The sequence below is a fragment of the Oratosquilla oratoria genome, chromosome 16, assembly GCF_046742065.1.
Source record: "Oratosquilla oratoria isolate Oo_2021 chromosome 16, ASM4674206v1, whole genome shotgun sequence".
NCBI lineage: Eukaryota > Metazoa > Arthropoda > Malacostraca > Stomatopoda > Squillidae > Oratosquilla > Oratosquilla oratoria.
Window position 1 is genome coordinate 58,075,682 of NC_134792.1, and position 20,696 is coordinate 58,096,377.

The 20,696-nt window shown below is 40.6% G+C and overlaps 1 protein-coding gene across 9 annotated transcripts in view; it reads right to left on the minus strand.

Annotated features, from left to right (window-relative positions):
* Positions 1 to 864: 864 nt before the first annotated feature.
* The window catches only part of LOC143034046 (uncharacterized), a 66,583-nt gene continuing 46,751 nt past the window's right edge, over positions 865 to 20,696 (minus strand). For 5 of the 9 annotated variants that reach the window (XM_076199928.1, XM_076199923.1, XM_076199924.1 and 2 more), the window contains exons 8-10: positions 15,162 to 15,345; positions 13,747 to 13,909; positions 865 to 2,281 (exon numbers count right to left, since the gene is read on the minus strand). In XM_076199928.1, the coding sequence (XP_076056043.1) occupies positions 2,109 to 2,281; positions 13,747 to 13,909; positions 15,162 to 15,345 (520 nt within the window). In that variant the 3' untranslated portion in view covers positions 865 to 2,108. Of the gene's footprint in view, positions 2,282 to 4,553; positions 4,633 to 8,554; positions 8,629 to 13,746; positions 13,910 to 15,161; positions 15,346 to 20,696 lie in introns of those variants that run through there. The other 4 variants (XR_012967222.1, XR_012967220.1, XR_012967221.1 and 1 more) reach the window with 4 other exon arrangements.

The window sequence follows — 20,696 nt, forward strand, 5'->3', positions numbered from 1 at the left end:
TGGACAAATTTAGATTTAAGAAGGAAATAGGCAAGAATTGGTTTAATAATAGGGTGGTCGACAAATGGAATAGACTTAGTAGCCATGTAGTAAGCGCTGAAACGATCAGTTGTTTTAAGAATGATTAGACAACTTTATGGATGGAGATGACGGGTGGTGATAGATACAGAGCTCCCTAGTGTAGGCTTTATGGTCTCTTGCAGTCTCCTTCATTCTCATGTTCTGTAAACCAGTTTCAAGTATCAAGCCACGTTTTGGAGGTGCTGTGTCTTGCTGCATTGCTTCTGACCCAGATTGTAGGCTGGCGGCAGGGATGGCTCTTCATCCGCAAGGTGATATGGTTTAACGTCACACATTCCCCCCTATCGGGAGGCTAGGACGGTGCCCCTCACAGAGGGCTTTGTAGTGTGGAATTTAATGAACCATGCCCTTGGTTCAACTTCGCTGGTGGCAGGATTCGAACCGCCCTCACCTCAACCTTCGCCACAAGTAACCATGCCCTAACCCGCTCAGCCAGCAAGCTTCCCGAGCATCCGCAAGGAACTAAGAAAAAAAGGGAAAACAAGTGGGTGTTTGATAAGTTTGTGATGGGTGAATGCTGAGTGCATGTATCAGCCAATTACCTCCTTACCTTTTGTATATAGACATGGGAAAAGTAGCACAACAGCTTTCCGCAAGTTGGTTTATGTACTATTCATCTTTTAAAGTTTCACGTGTAACAATTTCAAGGAATGTGCAAGAACATGATATTCTTCCTTATTCTATATTTGGTTGCAGTCCAGCAAACAGGACTGCAGATTTAAGGAAATCAGTTATCACTATGGAAGGTAAGGTCAGTCCAAACAGTAGTTCCTCTGGCATTGCTCATCTTAACATTTCTTTATTTTAGAAATAAACAGAATCATATAAAATTAAGATATCTGATACCAATGATACATGTTAATGCTCACTGTCCATGTACACAGCAATGTTTTTCTCAAATGGTATACATAAATTTTCCAACAAGTTTCTTTAAATATCAATATTATATAATTACACAATTATAAAGTTTGAAGCACAGGGCTGTGGCAATTGCTATAAAAAAGTGTAAGGAAGATGGTCTATACAACTAACTTTTTAAGTTAGAATCTGGTTGATTAAAAGAGAGATTAAAGAAGTAGAAGAAAAAAAAAACAGAGAAAAAAAGGAAAAGATAAAAGAATCAGAAAGAAGAAATGTTGCTGTGACAACCTAAATTATAGGATGCACTCTGGCAAGACACACCTATTTAGGTATGACCTGTCTTGTCCCCTTTTGTGTTTATCCTGTAGGTTCCCTGTTTCAGAACCGGCTACCTAGACTACTGAGCTACAGCCAGATATCACGAAAACTGCAAGTGAGAGCAGTCAAAACTCAGTACTGTATTTGTATTTGGGATTGATAAATATCTTATAAAAACCTTATCACATACCATGATAAATATCAGAACAAATTTTCCCCCCTCCATATAATCAGTCTGACAAGATTTATTGTAGCAAAAAAAGTCACCAATTGTATATACATTCCATTAATATAATTTTTCTACACTCCTCTTAAAATGTAGTCAAGTGAAGTGGTGCAAATTGAAAATAAACCACAATGAATTATAGCATTTTGTATAAACACTTTTATAGAAACCTTTGCAATCAGCAGCCAACTTAAGTCTTTCACCTTCACTTCTACAGTACTCTTTCACATTCCAGCAAGGGGTGATGACAGTTCACACCTCACTCCTGTAACCCGTCGAAGGAGATGTAACACAAATTTGCCACACGATTTGGCCTTCCACTGTTCAACATCCAAACCACTTGGCTGACACTGTACACTGGCAAGCACGTGTTTGGTTGAGTTTTAAGGCACCAGTGAACAAACAGGTCCTGAGTTCCTACAGGTCATTTTTCACCACTCCATTGGCCAGTCCTATGTCAAATATATTATGGAACAAATAATCCTGTGGCAGTAACAAAAATTTCATTTCACTTGGTCCTGGCAAGTTGCACATGTCTGAATAAAAGTCACTTGGGTCAACACCCTTGTTACTTGGGTGCCAAAGTATATTTCCTATCTTACATGGCTATATGCTGGTAATCTCACTTGGCCTTGTCTTGCATAGTGGCTTGTGTGGGCACCTGCATATACTGCACTTGTGAAGAATAAACAGTGGTATACACATATCCTGGGTAGCGGTAGATCCCTGGTACACTTCCAGATGCCCCGGCCACTTGACTAACACCACCAGAGCCACTGTTTGTCTCGTACACACCTGTGAATCCAATAGTTAACATTAAATACTTTTGTAAGAATTGTGCATAAACATGTGTACTTGCATACATGCATGTTTACCTAATTATATTTCCTTAATTGTAGTATAAAGGAGGAATGCTAATAGGGTCCTCTCTTACTCTCCCATTATATACTGGCTATAAATTCACATCTGATTCTCAAATTATCACACTTAGATTCAAATCTATGTATTGTTCTGGCTTGGGCTATACTCCTAAGTATTCATATAGTTAATACTTCAATGTCTTCACTTGTTAAATTCACTGTGTGAATCTGCATGGATGTAACAATGCAAATATTGAGTGTTGGTTGGACATCCTGACTGAGTGAAAAGAAAGTGAAAGGCAAGGGTGGAGTGAGATGGAATAAATAAAAAAAAGAGAGAGAGAGAGAGAGAGAGAGAGAGAGAGAGAGAGAGAGAGAGAGAGAGAGAGAAGTGGCTGTCTGCATTGTTTAGTAAGGATGTACAGATGTAGGTCTACAAGCACAAGGATATGAATTAAATGAATGAATGAATATGTAAAAGTTAGACTGGGTAGTATGAAACTGCATATTGTGTGTATGCACCACAGGTAAGAAATGAGAATGTTTCTGTATTACACAATTTGTTTCAAATAGGATAAAGTGTTACGGTAACAGGGTATGAATGCAAAAATGTGAGATAAACATATCTGAAGTGAAGTGGGCTGCCTAGGGTGGATGAGAATAGAGAAGGTCTGATTAATAAAGTGGGGGGAGGGGACTAGTGATCTGCCACTGTACTTTTCTCTTCAAAAAGTGAAGGCATACGCGAGTCTGGGAGGGTTCCAACAAGAACCCTGATAATTGGGTCACTGAATGTGCAGAGATGTAGTATGAATGAGAGCAAAGGGGAAGTGCATTGTAGTATGCTGTGAGATGAAAAATGGATGGATTAGTGTTGAGCAAAATGAAAATGATAGGAAGGGGAGACTTGGAGTTTGGAAGGGGGGGGGGAAGGAGTAGCATCATTGGTACCGGTATGTGATGAGATAGGTAAGTGCATGGAGTAGTGTTATTAAGAGTGATTCAGGCAAAAATGAGATTGGGATGCAAGATGTGAGCATTTGTGACTGCATATGGCCCTGATACTAAAAAAAAAAGCAGAATATTAAGGCTAGAATAGATAAGCTGATAGATGAAGTAGAAGGGAAGTATGGGATGGCATAATACTACTGCAGAAATACTGAATGGTAGTACTGATAGGAAAATAATAATAGCCAATACAGCATTTAAGAAGAAAGATCAAGCATATATAGGCCATAATGGTGTGCTGGTAGATATGTAGCAAGGTCACGCCTTGAAGAATTCATTTTCTGTAGAATTTGTATACCAAAGTCATTCTACTCTATATTGTCATTTATATTGTCACCCTGCTGGAACTTGCATTATGGAAATATAACATTATTAATCCTTTTATGTCCCACACATCTATATGCAAATATCTATAAATATTAGTAGTAGTATTCTGTAAAGTTCGAATTGTAATTTATAAACCAAATTATTCGCAGAGCTCCTAAATGTGTATTATGTCATTCTTGCATAAAGAATTAGGTTCCACAGCCAAGACATTGGCTTAAATCACCTATACTCGCATTATATTTCCAATAAACAAGACCCCAAGAGAATTAGAGTTCACTTAATTCCATCCTTACTCTCGTCGAAGTGTACTTTTCACCAACTAGTAGTAGCATAACACTACAGATAGTCATGAGGGTATTAATGAACAATGTAGCGGTGCCCAAAAGAACAGAATGAGTTCTGGTTATATGTTCGAGTGAGAGGGCAATGGATTGTGATGAATCATCGAATCATCGTACATCAGGCAGCTGATGCAGCCGATGAGAATTTGACTCGTATTGAAAAGGTTAATGATTCCAGTATTTCAACTCTAACTGATGTCAAACTGATTAATCTATAATTGTGCATAGAAGATTTATCATCCTTTTCAAATACAGGAACCCTGACCCCAAGAAATAGGCACAAATCTAGTGTCAAATTACTAAATACTTATATTAACTGGTCACAGTTTTCAAATTTGCACTCTTTAAGTACTCTGGGAAAAATTTCATCTGTAACCAGCAAATTTGTAGTGTTAAGTCTACCTGTATGACATCTTCCTTACTAATGCTGATGCTAGTCTCTCTCTCTCTTCCCCACTGAAGATTGGATTGCAATCAGGTACCATATCTAACCCCTCTTTTGTAAATACAGAGAAAATGTTCATTAAATACCTTGCTCACTTTTTCCTCTGTATCTATCAAGACATCCTTGTTGAATTTAATTGGGTCTATCTTTTCCTTACTTTTAGTTCTATAAAGATGAAAGAAACCCTTGAGGTTAGATCCAGCTTGTCTGACAGCCATAATTTCATAGTTATATTTCACTCTGCATGTTTTATAACAGGTCTAGTCATGACATGCAATCAAAATTTTATTTCCACTGGTCAAAGACCATTTCTCTCATGCTGACCTAACCTTAACATGTCATTAATTTCATCCATTACATGGGAGTTATTTCCCATAATCATGGAGCTGATTTCCTTAACTTCTTGCATCTCATTTTCCTGGCGTACCTTCCACAAAGTGTTGTGGTCTTCTCACCACCCAAAAACTATGACACATCTAGTCTCATCAACTACATCTCTGAATATAATATTCGTCTTTTTTAATACATACATACATACATACATATACCAAAGGCTTTTTCCCCCTTACATGGGGGGTAGCCAAAAAGAAAAAGGCATAGAAATCACTCCCACCCATTTCATTTCCCATATATTCCACTCCCCTCCACCCTCCCTCCTATCTTGGCACCTCGTGGATGATGGGTCATCCCTGCACCCTGTCCACTGCCCTGGGTCAGAAGCAGTGTCACAAGACACAGCACATCCACATCAAGGCCACTTCATAAATTCGGCGACTCTCCCTCTCCGTCCCCTCTTTTTTAATAACCTTCACTATTCCTTCTTTTATCCGAAGAATTTCTTTTCTCTGTTGCTCCGTAATCTCATTAAAGTTTACTGTATCCCTCTGTTGACCAGATAACCAGCATTCTTATACTTTCAAAAGTTCACTGATTTTATCCTCATTTGAGTTTGTCCTGACCTTGCTTTTTTATGGTATGGAGAAAATCAATTCTCACATCTGTCAAAGCCTGTGTGTGATTAGCCATGGTCTTGGACCACGTGTTGAACTCATGATTGACATTTTTTTACCCTCTGGAAGACAGCTCAGAGCTCATACATGACCAATCTATGGGTAATGCTGACCTTACACACACACACACACTTTTGTCAGATGGACGGCGAAAATTGGAATTCCGAAGAAAAAGGAAAATCTACATGGATCTCAACATCAAGGAAGCACCTTATTGTATTTATAGGGAAGGGTAAAGCTCGTGGTGTAGTGGGAAAGTGATAAAAAAGGAGAAGGGGAGGGATTATTGAGGGAAATGGAAGGAAATGTGGAAGAGGGGGACATGGTCCAGGAGGCCAGGTGTCTTGTAAACAAAAGACGGACCAATGATGACGATGATTTCGGTGATGACGGGATCAACAAAAATGTAAAGATTAGAAATATAGCACGGTGGAAGGTAATGATAATAGTTTCCAGGGATTTAAAGAGGGTGGGGGGGATACTAACCTCCCCCAATTAGCAAGACTAGAGGAAAAACTTGATAAAATGACCGAGCATTGGGAAAATAGGTTCGGTAATGTAGCCAAGATTGCGCAGAGAGTTGAAAGATTGCAAGAACTAGAGAAGGCGAAGAAAAACTTAACTTTAGAAATAAAAGAATTAAAAAGACAGTTAAAAGAAGTTAAAGAAGAGAATGAGGAATTAAAGAGGAATAATAAAGACAATAAAGAGGCCATAGCAAAGGAAGCACAGGGTTGGAAAAAATCCAAGAAAACAGTAATGTTGCATTTACTGACATAATTAAGCAACAAATGAAAGAACAAACTGAAGACTCAGTTATTAAAGTGATGAGACAGAAGGAGAATATAGTAAGAGACTTAGCAGATAAAAAGAAATGTATAATTATATTAGGAATGGAAGAGAAATTTAACCGAAATAGAACCACAAGAATTAAAGAGGAAAAAGAAAAAGTAAACAGTTTACTAGAATTAGTTCAGGAAGATGAACCTGAAATCATGAAACAAATTGAAGAGATGTATAGACTTGGGAAGTATAGTACAGATAAGACCAGACCAATCAAGATTAAATTCAGGTCACAAACGACGGCAACAAGTGAACAATATAAAAAGGTATAGATAAAAAGAGAAATGAATAAAGAGGAAAGAGAGGAGGAAAAAAAGAAAAGACATGAAGCTAAGGAAAAAAACGAGAATAGAACAGAGTCAGAAAAAGAGAAATTCTATTGGAGAGTAGTACATACATCATACATATACCAAGGCTTTTTCCCCCTTACAAGGGAGGTAGCCAAAAAGAAAAAGGCATAAAATCATTCCCACCCATTCCATCCCTGAATACACTCCACAACCATCCACCCTCCTTATCTTAGCACCTCCTGGATGACGGGTCATCCCTGCACCTTGTCCACTGCCCTGGGACAGAAGCAGTGTCGCAAGACACAGCACATCCACAGCAAGGCCGCTTCATTAAATCGGCGACCCCCCCCCTCTCCGTTCCCCCATGCATAAAAGGAGAAGACGGGGAGAAATCACTTCGAGCTGCGTCAAATTTTGCTCACACATACTACCTCACCCCCCATCCCCCTGCCCATTCCACCTCATGCATCACAACATCATCCATATACAACCATTCTCCATTCACCCGTCTTCTGTCCTCTCCCGTCCTTCCTCAACAGACATTCCCCTCTTCCCCAAGGCCCCCTTCACCCCATCCATCCACCTCATCCTAGGACGTCCCCTCATCTTCACTCTCTCCACATCTGCCTTCCATACCTCTTTTACTAGTCTTTCTTCACTCATTCTTTCCATGTGTCCAAACCATCCCAATACTTTTTCATCAACCCTATCTCCCAGCTCACTTTCCACCCCCGTTCTCCTCCTCACCTCCTCATTTCTCACTCTATCTAGCCTAGTAACTCCCATCATACTTCTCAGACACCTCATTTCAAACACATTCAAACTCCTTCTCTCTTCCTCATGTTCCATGTTTCTGCCCCATACAGTGCTGTTGGCACAATCACTCCTTCATACAGTCTCCTCTTAGCATCCATTCCCAAATATCTATTACTCATTACACTCTTCAATCCACCAAGGCATTTACTCGCTTTTCTCAATCTACATTCTACCTCCACCTTCACTCCTTTTCCTGCCACATTTGCACCCAAGTATCTAAAACTATCCACTTCCTCCAGTCGCTCTCCCTTAATGCTCACTTACAGTCTACTGCCACTTTCACCCCTTGTACATCTCATCACCTTACTTTTACCCACATTTATCTTTAGCTTTCTTCTATCACATACTCTCCCAAACTCTGTCACTAACTTCCTCAGTCCCTTCTCCGATCCTGCCACAAGCGCAGTGTCGTCAGCAAACAATAGCTGGCTCACCTCCCACTTTTCTCCATTTTCTTTAACCATCTCCAATCCCTGACCCACTACCCTTGCATTTACCTCTCGCACTACCCCATCCATGTATAAGTTGAACAGCCAGGGTGACATAACGCATCCTTGACGAAGTCCCACCTTTACCTCAAACCACTCACTCTCTCCATTTCTAATCCTGACACAAGCTCTACTACTCTCATAAAAACTCTTGACAGCTCCTAGAAGCTTTCCTCCTATCCCATATATCTGCATAACCTCCCACAGTGCCTTTCTGTCTACCCTATCATAAGCCTTTTCCAGATCCATAAAAGCCCAAAAAAGCTTCCTTCCCCTTTCCTATAGCTTTCTCACATATTTGTCTTACCACAAAGATCTGATCTACACAACCTCTACCCGTCCTAAATCCACACTGTTCCTCACCAATTACTCCTTCTGTTCCTCTCCTAATCCTCTCAATCAAGATCCTCCCATAAGCCTTCCCAACTATACTTAACAAGCTAATCCCTCTGAAACTACTACATTCACACTTGTCCCCTTTTCCCTTGTAAAGTGGAACTATACAGGCACTCATCCAGTCCTCCGGCACTCTACCCTCTCTCCAGCAAAACATTAAATAACCTCACCAGCCAGTCTACCATCACTATACCTCCTTTTCTTAGACATTCTGCATGGCATCCATCCAGACCATGTGCCTTACCTGCTTTCATCATCTTATCAACTGCCTTCACTTCATCCTTCCTTATTTCTCCTCCATTTTCCTCAATCATCACTCTGGAGAGTAGTGGAGAGTAGTAAATATGAAAATAAGGAAATATGACATACTAGAGAAAAACAAAAGGGAAACAGAGAATACAATGGAAGTGGCAGAAAATTAAAAGTGTCTTACACAAATATAGATGGATTAATAACAGGATTGAATGAGCTGAATGATTATCTGAAGGAAAAAGTACCGGACATAATGGGAATTGTAGAAACGAAATTAAAAGGTCCACTACCACCCAACAGTGTAGGACATGATGCATATAATTATTGGATTAGAAACAGAGAGACAAAACAAGGGGGGTGGAGTTATGTTCCTGACTAAGAAGGATATAAACGTGAGGTCTGTCACATATGGAAAGAATAGAGTAGAGATGATTATGATAGAAGTGGAAGACAGAGATAAGAAGAGCAGAAACTTCGTGATAAATTATGTGCCTCCAAAAACAGCCCCGTGGGAAGAGAGTGAACATAAAAGTATGTTAGAAGACACAAAGATAACATTAAATAAGATAATGGAAGATGGAGGAAGAATAGTTATGATGGGCGACTTTAATTGCAAAGAAGTCTGCTGGGAAGAGATGACCGTAAAGGGTGGAGACGGCTCATGGGGAACTGTTCTACTCGAGATGATTATTGACCATACAATGACACAGTGGATACAGGAGAACACTAGGTACAGAAATGAAGAAGAACCATCGAGACTAGACCTAATAATCACATCTGAACCTAGAATAGTGGAAAAGATTGAATATAAAACACCAATAAGTAAAAGTGAACACATATTGATTGAACTGGAACTAAATGAGGAAAAATACATGAAAAGAAATGAACAATATAGAAAAGGAAGATTGATGTATGAAAAAACAAACTTTGATAAAATAAGAGAATTCTTTCAAAAAGAAAACTGGGAAGAAATATACAAAGAAGAAACAACAGTGGAAGAGAAATGGAATATTTGGGGAAAAAAATACAAAAAAAAAAAGGAGTGGAAAAGTATATCCCAAGACAAAAACAAGAAAAAGAATATATAAAGTGCTGGTACAGCAAAAGTTGTAGAGAGTTAAAAGACAAAAGAGTTCAAGCTTGGACCAAAAGGAAGAAAACAAAAGGCCTGAAAAATGGAAAATATATACTTGTTATAGAAATGAATATGTACAAGTGTGCAGCGAGGAAAAGAGAAAATATGAAAAAGATGTCATAGAAAAGTGCAAAGATCAACCAAAATTATTTTACAGATTTGTAAACCACAAAATGAAAAACAAACAAGATTTGGAGAAATTAAGACAAGGAGTTGAATACACAGAGGAAATAGAAATGGCGGAAATTATGAACAAGCATTTTAAATCAGTGTTTACAAGGGAGAACATACAACCTGAAGAGATCGAATGGAAAGAGAAAGTCCCCCCTATGAAAGAAATAGAAGTAACAAAGAACGAAATAAAGAAACACTTGAGTAATCTTGATGTTAGAAAATCGCATGGACCAGATGAAATAGCAAACTGGATTTTGAAAGAATGCAGGAATGAACTGGCAGACAAAATACATAGCAGTTCCTTGAAAGAAGGAAAAATTCCAGAAGATTGGAAAAAAGCAATTATAGTACCTATATATAAAGGGGGAAATAAAGAAGACCCTACAAACTATAGACCAGTCTCTCTAACAAGTACAATAGCAAAAATTTGTGAAAGAATTGTCAAAAGTAGATGGGTAAAATATTTAGAAAAAAACAAAGTGTTAAATCCAAGGCAATTTGGATTCAGACAAGGACGATCATGCGTCACCAATTTAATATGTTTCTATTCAAGGCTAGATATAATACAAGAAAGAGATGGATGGGCTGATTGTGCATTTCTAGACCTAAAAAAAGCTTTTGACAAAGTACCACATAAGAAGTTGTTTAAGAAATTAGAAACCGAAGGAGGAATACAGGGCAAACTATTTAAATGGATGGAAGACTTTTTGCAAGAAAGAAAAATGAGAGTAGTGATAAGAGACAAACACTCAAATTGGGACGAAGTAATAAGTGGTGTTCCACAAGGAACAGTTTTGGCCTCAATAATGTTTGCTATATATATTAATGATATGGATGAAGAAATTGAAAGTTATATGAGCTTCTTTGCAGATGATGCAAAACTATTAAAAAAAAGTGAACACGGAAGAAGATTGTGAATCACTACAGAGTGATCTAAATAAAGTCTGGGAATGGAGTAAGAAGTGGGAGATGGAGTTCAATACTAAAAAGTGTAGTATAATGGAATTTGGAAAAAGCAAAAACAGAATAACAGGATCATATAAATTGGGAGAAGAAAATATAAAAAAAAGTCATTGTTATGAATATGTCACCTGAGAAACAAATAAATAAGATTTTTGGTGAAACTTATATTTAATAAGAACAATCAAAGTGGCATTTACATACCTGGATGAAGAAATGGTGAAGAAAATACTAATCACTCTGATAAGACCAAGATTGGAATATGCACCAATGATGTGGTCAAGTACACCCACTCCTCGTTTAACGACCTACTCGGTTAACGACAACTCGGAGTAACGACGGGCTTTATGACAGACCAATATTCGTTTAACGCAAATCTCCCGAAGTTACGACGTCGTGTACGATAATTAAGTTGGCTGAGGCAAATTTGTATGATGTTATAAATGAACTTGTACGGTGGATATTAGCTGTGAGGTAAAGTGTTCTGAAGCTTAGGTCTACATTACCATCCTGCAAGCTGGAAAAACTACCTGGGGTACAATATATACCGGTAGTGGTAAATTTTTAGTTTCGACCAAGGGCGCAATATAGCAATAGAAAATTAATTATTAATTTTGTAAATTATAATGTATCAATGTAATATGCAATTTTGTGAGTGGAAATAAAAAAAAGGTGCTAAAACAAATTTCGTAAGTAACGAAGTCATGTCGGACGAACGGTACACCATGTTTGTTATGATAGATGCCGATGTCGAGGAAATGAAAGGATGATAAATTCGCCTAACCTAAACTAAACTAACATAACCTGTGTTTGATAAATCATTACCTGCAAATCAAATGTCATCCGGCTCGTCGTCGTTGTCGTCGTCGTGAGAGACGTTGGCAGACGACAAAATGGCGTCCCGATCCTATGCTACCGACTTCGTTCATTAGCATATTTTCTTGTAGTATGGTACTTTTTACTTTCATTTCCGCCCACAAAATTGCATATTACGTTGATACATTTTAATTTACAAAATTAATAATTAATTTTCTATTGCTATATTGCGCCCAAATATCTAAAACTATCCACTTCCTCCAGTTGCTCTCCCTTAATGCTCACTTCCAGATTACTGCCACTTTCACCCCTTGTACATCTCATCACCTTACTTTTACCCACATTTATCTTCAGCTTGAACTTGAACTTGAATGTGTTTGAGATAAAGTGTCTGAGAAGTATGATGGGGGTTACTAGGCTTGATAGAGTGAGAAATGAGGAGGTGAGGAGGAGAACAGGGGTGGAAAGGGAGTTGGGCGATAGGGTTGATGAAAGAGTATTAGGATGGTTTGGACACATGGAAAGAATGAGTGAAGAAAGACTAGTAAAGGAGGTATGGAAGGCAGATGTGGAGGGAGTGAACATGAGGGGACGTCCTAGGATGAGATGGATGGGGTGAAGGGGGCTTTGGGGAAGAGGAGAATGTCTGTTGAGGAAGGACGGGAGAGGACAGAAGACTGGGGTGAATGGAGAATGGTTGTATATGGAAAATGTTGTGATGCATGAGGTGGAATGGACGGGGGAGTGGGGGGTGAGGTAGTGTGTGTGAGCAAAAATTTTGACGCAGCCCAAAGGGATTTCTCCCCGTCCTCTCCTTTATATGGGGGGACGGAGAGGGGGGGTCGCCGATTTAATGAAGCGGCCTTGATGTGGATGTGCTGTGTCCTGCGACACTGCTTCTGACCCAGGGCAGTGGACAGGGTGCAGGGATGACCCGTCATCTAGGAGGTGCTAAGATGGGAGGGAGGGTGGAGGGGTGTGGAGTGTTTTCGGGGATGAAATGGGTGGGAATGTTTTTATGCCTTGTCCTTTTTGGCTACCTCCCTGGTAAGGGGGAAAAAGCATGTATGTATGTATATTGCGCCCATGGTCGAAACTAAAAAAAATAATCCGGTATTCAATATGGAATGTCAGCATACGCGGATTTGGTCATATACGGTAATTTCGGGAACATAACCACCGTAACTAAACAGTAAATAAAGCTTTAATGTACTGTATAAAAGAGGGAAATACACGAAAATAAAGATACATGTATTGCTGGACATTGTACATACAGTACATATACGTATATGTATACACTTTCGCTTAACGACCAATTCGGTTAACGACGGCGCGCTGGTCCTAATTGTCGTTGTTAAACGAGGAGTGGTTGTACAAAAAAATGTATAAAAAACTTGAAAGAATACAAAGAGCAATTACAAAATTGGCACCAACACTTTCAAAATTATCATATGAAGAAAGACTAGCAAAACTTGAGCTACAGACACTAGAGCAAAGAAGAGAGGAGATTTGATAGCTATTTACAAAATCATGAAAGGCATAGAAATTATTGATAGAGAGGATCTAATAAAATGGGATGATAGAAATACAAGAGCACATGGAAAGAAAATCAAGAAAGACAGCTATAGAAGAGATCTGAAAAAGAATAGCTTTCCTCACAGAGTAATAGACAGTTGGAACATGTTAGATGAGAAAGTAGTGTGTGCAAAAACAATACATGAATTTAAAAATAGTTTAGATAAAATGAGATATGAAGACGGGACACCACGAGCATAGCTCCCCTTCCCATAAAATACAACTAGGTAAATACACCCAACTCCCCGCCCACGAGAGTTGGAGTAACAACTCGCAGTGCAGCAATACTGAAATTATTTCACCCCTGGGCAGAATTTAAACTCAGACCACTGTAGCAGCAGTTGCAAACGCTACCACTGCACCATCAAGTTATGTATTTACCTGGTTGTACCTAATTTGCTCTTAAATTCTTGTATTGTGTGTGTATATGTGTGCACACATATGCAAGCACACTTCTGCACTTTTAAGTACAAAATCTAATCACAATCAAAATCTATAATAAGTCAATGTCAATTTAATCTTACTGTAAGCTGCTGCAGGAGCCTGCTGGGTATAAATGATGGCTGTCCCTGGAGAGCTGTAGGTATAGTGTGTGTAACCTGGGTACAGCTTGAGGGCAGCCAGGGGTGGAGGGGAACTTGGGGGGGGAGGAGGAGGTGAATCATCATCATCATCTTCACCTTTGTACTGCAAATGAATAATAAGTAAAATGTTAATGTCAGAGCACAAAATCTTTGACACAAATTGTGATTATCAATACATACATATACCAAAGCCTTTTTCCCCCTGACAAGGGAGGTAGTCAAAAAACAAAGGCATAAAAACCATTCCCACCCATTCCATCCCCAATACACTCCACTCCCCTCCACCCTCTTCCCTCCCTCTTATCTTGGCACCTCCTGGATGACAGGTCATCCCTGTATCTTGTCCACTGCCCTGGGTCAGAAGCAGTGTCGCAAGACACAGCACATCCACAGCAAGGAGCAAATAGTAATTCTCAAAAGAATTGTGTGGAGGGCATAGGTGGATGGAGTGAACATAAGGGGGCGAACAAGGATGAGATGGATGGATGGGGTAAAAGGGGCACTGGGAAAGAGGGGGTGTCTCTTAAGGAAGGAAGGGAGAAAACAAAAGACAGGGGTGAGTGGAGAATGGTTGTGTATGGATGATGCTGTGATGCATGGAAGGGAGTGGGTGGGGGATGGGGGGAAGAGGGAGTAAATGTGAATGATATTTTGATGCAGCCTTAAATGATTTCTCCCCCATCTTCTCTTTTTCTGCGCGAGGGGACGGAGGGGGGGGGGGTTGCCGAATAAATGAGGTGGCCTTGCTGTGGATGTGCTGTGTTTTACAGCACTGCTTCTGACCCAGGAGGAGTCAAAATAAGAGGGAGAGAGGGAGGGGGCTGAATGGGAATGGAGTATGTGGGGATGGAACAGGTGGGAGAGGATTTTATGCCTTTGTTTTTTGGCTACCTCCTTGTATGGGGGGAAAAAACTGCTAGTATATGTATGTACCTAACTGACCATACATACATACATATACCAAGGCTTTTTCCCCCTTACTAGGGAGGTAGCCAAAAAGGAAAAGGCATAAAATCATTCCCACCCATTCCATCCCTAAAATACACTCCCCACCACCCTCCCTGCACCTTGCCCACTGCCCTGGGTCAGAGGCAGTGTTGCAAGTCACAGCACATCCACAGCAAGGCCACTTCATCAAATCGGCAACCCCCCTCTTCATCCCCCCATGCATAAAAGGAGAAGACGGGGAGAAATCCCTTCGGGCTGTGTCAAATTCTGCTCACACATACTACCTCAACCCCAATCCCCCCACCCACTCCACCTTATGCATCACAACATCATCCATATACAACTGACCTGACCATATACAACTAATGACCATACATGATTCTTAAAAATTCTTTCTTCATGCATACCTGCTTGATAACCTTGACCTTCACTTTACGCTTCTTCCTGTACTTCTTTCCTCTTGGCTTAGCATCCTTGGCAGTGGGCGGTGGTGGTGAGTGGATCTCTTCTCCCCCCGAGGGTGAAGTTCCTTCTCCAGGCAAGATTCCATCAGCAAACTTCACGGATTTTGTCTGATAGTCATCTCTACCCCTGAAAAAGTCAGGTGATCTCAAATAAGATATCTGGTAGGTAAAAGAACTTGTTTACTAAAGAACTAAACACAAAGATTTTGCTCATTAAAGCTCACACAATGAATAGTGGCTTTAAACAAGACTGGAGATACGAGGCCCAAGTACTTATTGTAAAGAATATCTACCTATATACTATGGTCTTCTTCCCCCTTATATGGGAGGTAGCCAGTCCCCCAATCCCCCTTTCCTTAAAGAATATACATACCTCGAAAGCTAACACACACACACACACACCCTTCACCCATTTCTTGTCTCTTTTACTTTAGCTCTAGGATTATCCCTTTCCCCTGCCCATTGCATGGGTCAGCAGCAATACAAGACAATGCACCTCCACAGCAAAGACCAGCAGCCAAAGATGGTTCACTTCCACTGCTTTACAAAGGATTACAAAGGCGGAGCACGCCGACAGGAGACCTTTTGGTCCATATCTAGGTCGGAGGCAAAAAAAAATCATAATAAAATAATAAATTAAAACTATAATCATGTAAATAACAAATAAAGTTCATAAATAAATGCATAGGTATAGTTAGATAATAAACAAACAGGTAAATGGTAAATAATAATAAATTGACATATACATTCACCAAGGCTTTTTCTCCCTTGCAAGGGAGGTAGCCAAAAAGGAAAAGGCATAAAACCATTTCCACCCACTCCATCCCTAAATACACTCCACCCCCTCCACCCTCCCTCTTATCTTAGCACCTCCTGGATGACGGGTTATCCCTGCACCTTGTCCACTGCCCTGGGTCACAGGCAGTGTCGCAAGACACAGCACATCCACAGCAAGGCCACTTCATTAAATCGGCAACCCCCCTCTCCGTCCCCCCATTGCATAAAAGGAGAGGACGGGGAGAAATCCCTTCGGGCTGCGTCAAATTGTGCCCACACATACTACCTCACCGCCCATCCGCTCCCCATTCCACCTCATGCAATCACAACATCATCCATATACTACCATTCTCCATTCACCCCTGTCTTCTATCCTCTCCCGTCTTTCCTCAACAGACATTCCCCTCTTCCCCAAAGCCCCCTTCAACCCATCCATCCACCTCATCCTAGGACGTCCCCTCATCTTCACTCCCTCCATACCTCTTTTACTAGTCTTTCTTCACTCATTCTTTCCATGTGTCCAAACCATCCTAATATTCTTTCATCAACCTTATCTCCCAGCTCCTTTTCCACCCCTGTTCTCCTCCTCACCTCCTCATTTCTCACTCTATCTAGCCTAGTAACCCCCATCATACTTCTCATACACCTCATCTCAAACACATTTAAACTCCTCTCTTCTTCTCTTATGTTCCATGTTTCTGCCCCATACAGTGCTGTTGGCACAATCACTCCTTCATACAGTCTCCTCTTAGCATCCATTCCCAAATGTCTATTCCTCATTACACTCTTTAATCCACCAAGGCATTTACTCACTTCTCTCAATCTATATTCTACCTCCACCTTCACTCCACCTTTTCCTGCCACATTTGCACCCAAGTATCTAAAACTATCCACTTCCTCCAGTCGCTCTCCCTTAATGCTCACTTACAGTCTACTGCCACTTTCACCCCTTGTACATCTCATTATCTTACTTTTACCCACATTTATCTTTAGCTTTCTTCTATCACATACTCTCCCAAACTCTGCCACCAACTTCCTCAATCCCTCCTCCGATCCTGCCACAAGCGCAGTATCGTCAGCAAACAACAGCTGGCTCACCTCCCACCTTTCTCCATTTTCTTTAACCATCTCCAATCCCTGACCCACCACCATTGCATTTACCTCTCGCACTACCCCATCCATGTATAAGTTGAACAGCCAGGGCGACATAACGCATCCTTGACGAAGTCCCACCTTTACCTTGAACCACTCACTCTCTCCATTTCCAATCCTGACACAAGCTCTACTACTCTCATAAAAACTCTTGACAGCTCCTAGAAGCTTTCCTCCTATCCTGTATATCTGCAGTACCTCCCACAGTGCCTTTCTGTCTACCCTATCGTAAGCCTTTTCCAGATCCATAAAAGCCCAAAAAACATCCTTCCCCTTTCCTATAGCTTTCTCACATATCTGTCTTACCACAAAGATCTGATCTACACAACCTCTATCCGTCCTAAATCCACACTGTTCCTCACCAATTACTCCTTCTGTTCCTCTCGTAATCCTCTCAATCAAGATCCTCATATAAGCCTTCCCAACTACACTTAACAAGCTAATCCCTCTGAAACTACTACATTCACACTTGTCCCCTTTTCCCTTGTAAAGAGGAACTATACAGGCACTCTTCCAGTCCTCCGGTACTCTACCCTCTCTCCAACAAACATTAAATAACCTCACCAGCCAGTCCAACATCACTGTACCTCCCTTTTTCATACATTCTGCATGGCATCCATCCAGACCAGGTGCCTTACCTGCTTTCATCATCTTAACAACTGCCTTCACCTCATCCTTCCTTATTTCTCCTCCATTCTCCTCACTCATCACTCTCATTTTCTTCGCATTTCCCACTGCAGCTATCTTTCCCTCCCTATCCTCCTTCACATTTAGCAACTCCCTAAAATATTCTGCCCATCTTCCCTACTTTCTCTTCCATTATCATCTCTCCATCTGCACCTTTTACCTTTTCTTCTCTACTTGATTCGCCTCCTCTTCCTCTTAATTTCTTTCCAAAACATCTTTTTATTACTTTCAAAATTTTCTGTCATACTCTTACCCCATTTCACATGTATTCTCCTCTTTGCCTCCTTTACCTTTTGCTTTACTTCTCTTTTCTTTTCTTTGTACCTCTCATATGACTCCCTCGTCCTATTTTGTAACCAATCTGTGAAAGCTCGCTTCTCTTCTACAACCTTCTTTGTTTCCTCATCCCACCATTCACTACCCTTTCTTCTATTTCCCCCTGTCCTTCTTGTTCCACACACCATCCTTGCACACTTTATGACTCCCTCCTTGAACCATCCCCATTCCTCCTCCACACCCAGCTCTACTCTATCCTTTACTCCCTCCCACTCCTCCTTCAGCTTCTTTGCGTACTCCTTCTCCTTTTCCTTTTCATTTAAAGAGATCACTCTAAGAACCTCCCTACCTTTTGTCCCTTTCCTCTTTCTCCATCTATCCTCCATTCTCAACTTACCTTCCACCAAAAAATGATCTGATATTCCCCCACCCTCTCCCTTTAGCACAAACAAAAACATACATACATACATATACCAAGGCTTTTTCCCCTTTACTAGGGAGGTAGCCATAAAGGAAAAGGCATAAAATCATTCCCACCCATTTCATCCCCGAAAACACTCCACACCCCTCCACCCTCCCATCTTAGCACCTCCTAGATGACAGGTCATCCCTGCACCCGGTCCACTGCCCTGGGTCAGAAGCAGTGTCGCAAGACACAGCACATCCACAGCAAGGCCACTTCATTAAATCGGCGACCCCCCCTCTCCGTCCACCCATATAAAGGAGAGGACGGGGAGAAATCCCTTTGGGCTGCGTCAAAATTTTGCTCACACACACTACCCCACCCCCCATCCCCCTGTCCATTCCATCTCATGCATCACAACATCTTCCATATACAACCATTCTCCATTCACCCCTGTCTTCTGTCCTCTCCCATCCTTCCTCAACAGACATTCCCCTCTTCCCCAAAGCCCCCTTCACCCCATCCATCCACCTCATCCTAGGACGTCCCCTCATCTTCACTCCCTCCACATCTGCCTTCCATACCTCTTTTACTAGTCTTTCTTCACTCATTCTTTCCATGTGTCCAAACCATCCTAATACTCTTTCATCAACCCTATCTCCCAGCTCCCTTTCCACTCCTGTTCTCCTCCTCACCTCCTCATTTCTCACTCTATCTAGCCTAGTAACCCCCATCATACTTCTCAGACACTTCATCTCAAACACATTCAAGCTCCTTCTCTCTTCCTCTCTTATGTTCCATGTTTCTGCTCCATACAGTGCTGTTGGCACAATCACTCCTTCATACAGTCTCCTCTTAGCATCCATTCCCAAATTTCTCCTCCTCATTACAAACAAAAACAAATAATATAAAAAAATTATAATCATTACAGCATCTTGCTTAGGTGTTTATCTAAATGATTCTTAAAGCTTCGAACTGAACTACATTGCACTGCCTGTGCAAGAAGTTTATTCCATTCATTAACTACACAGTTGGCAAAGTTGTTTCTACCTACTTCCAAATTGAATCTATTTCCGGACAGTTTGAGACCATTGTTTCTTGTCTGATTCTCATTCAATGTGAAAATTTGGTCACTTTTGATATTGTCAATTCCCTTTAGAATTTTAAAGACCTGTATCAAGTCACCTCTGAGTCTACGCTTTTTTAGGGAAAACAGATTCATATGTCAATTTTCGCATGATTTACTTTTGATATTTGGAATCAGTTTTGTGGCTCGCCGTTGTACTTTTTCCAGTCTGCCAATGTCTTTAATGAGATTCGGTGACCAAACGGAAACAGCATATTCCAAATGTGGACGAACTAACGATTTATATAGCTTGTTAACCACTTCCATACAGTGACGCCTACGTAGGCGTCATGAGGATCAAGTGGGTACGCGATGATGCCGACGTCAGCGTCTTGATTATATTTATTGTAGTCATACCTACATAACCTCCATTCTCTCTAAACTGACTTCATCATATTTTCTATGGTTATCAAAATTCACGGATGAAAGAGAACGAACGATTGAGCACTGACTTTATTTTCTATAATGCAATAATTATGACACAACATTGCACGTTGGGCAACTAATGCTGCCAGACGTGCGATGTGCCCCGGAGTGAAGAGGTTAATGAGGGATGGACTTTTGAAATCAAAAGATCGCGCAATGAGTCCTAGAATCTTATTTGCTTTTTCAGAGGCTGAAATACACTGCTTGGATGATTTGAGGTCGTTACTGATAATTACGCCGAGATCTTTTTCACTATCCACTTTTGTTAACGAATTTCCAAATAACTTGTAATCGTACTTACTGTTATTTTTACCTATGTGCATTACCTTGCATTTACTTGTGTTAAATTTCATTAGCCACTTTTCAGACCATTGCTGTAATTTATCTAAATCTTCTTGAATATCTAATTGATTAAAGTGATCATTTGCCATTCCGCACAGTTTTGTATCATCAACAAATTTGGAAACAGTAGATTTTAATCCATGGTCTATATCATTTATATATACTATGAATAGAAGTGGTCCAAGAACGGAACCATGAGGAACTCCACTTGTAACATTTTTCCATCTAGAAGTTTTTCCATTTAAAACAACTCTCTGTCTTCGACCATTCAACCAATTACTGTTATGCA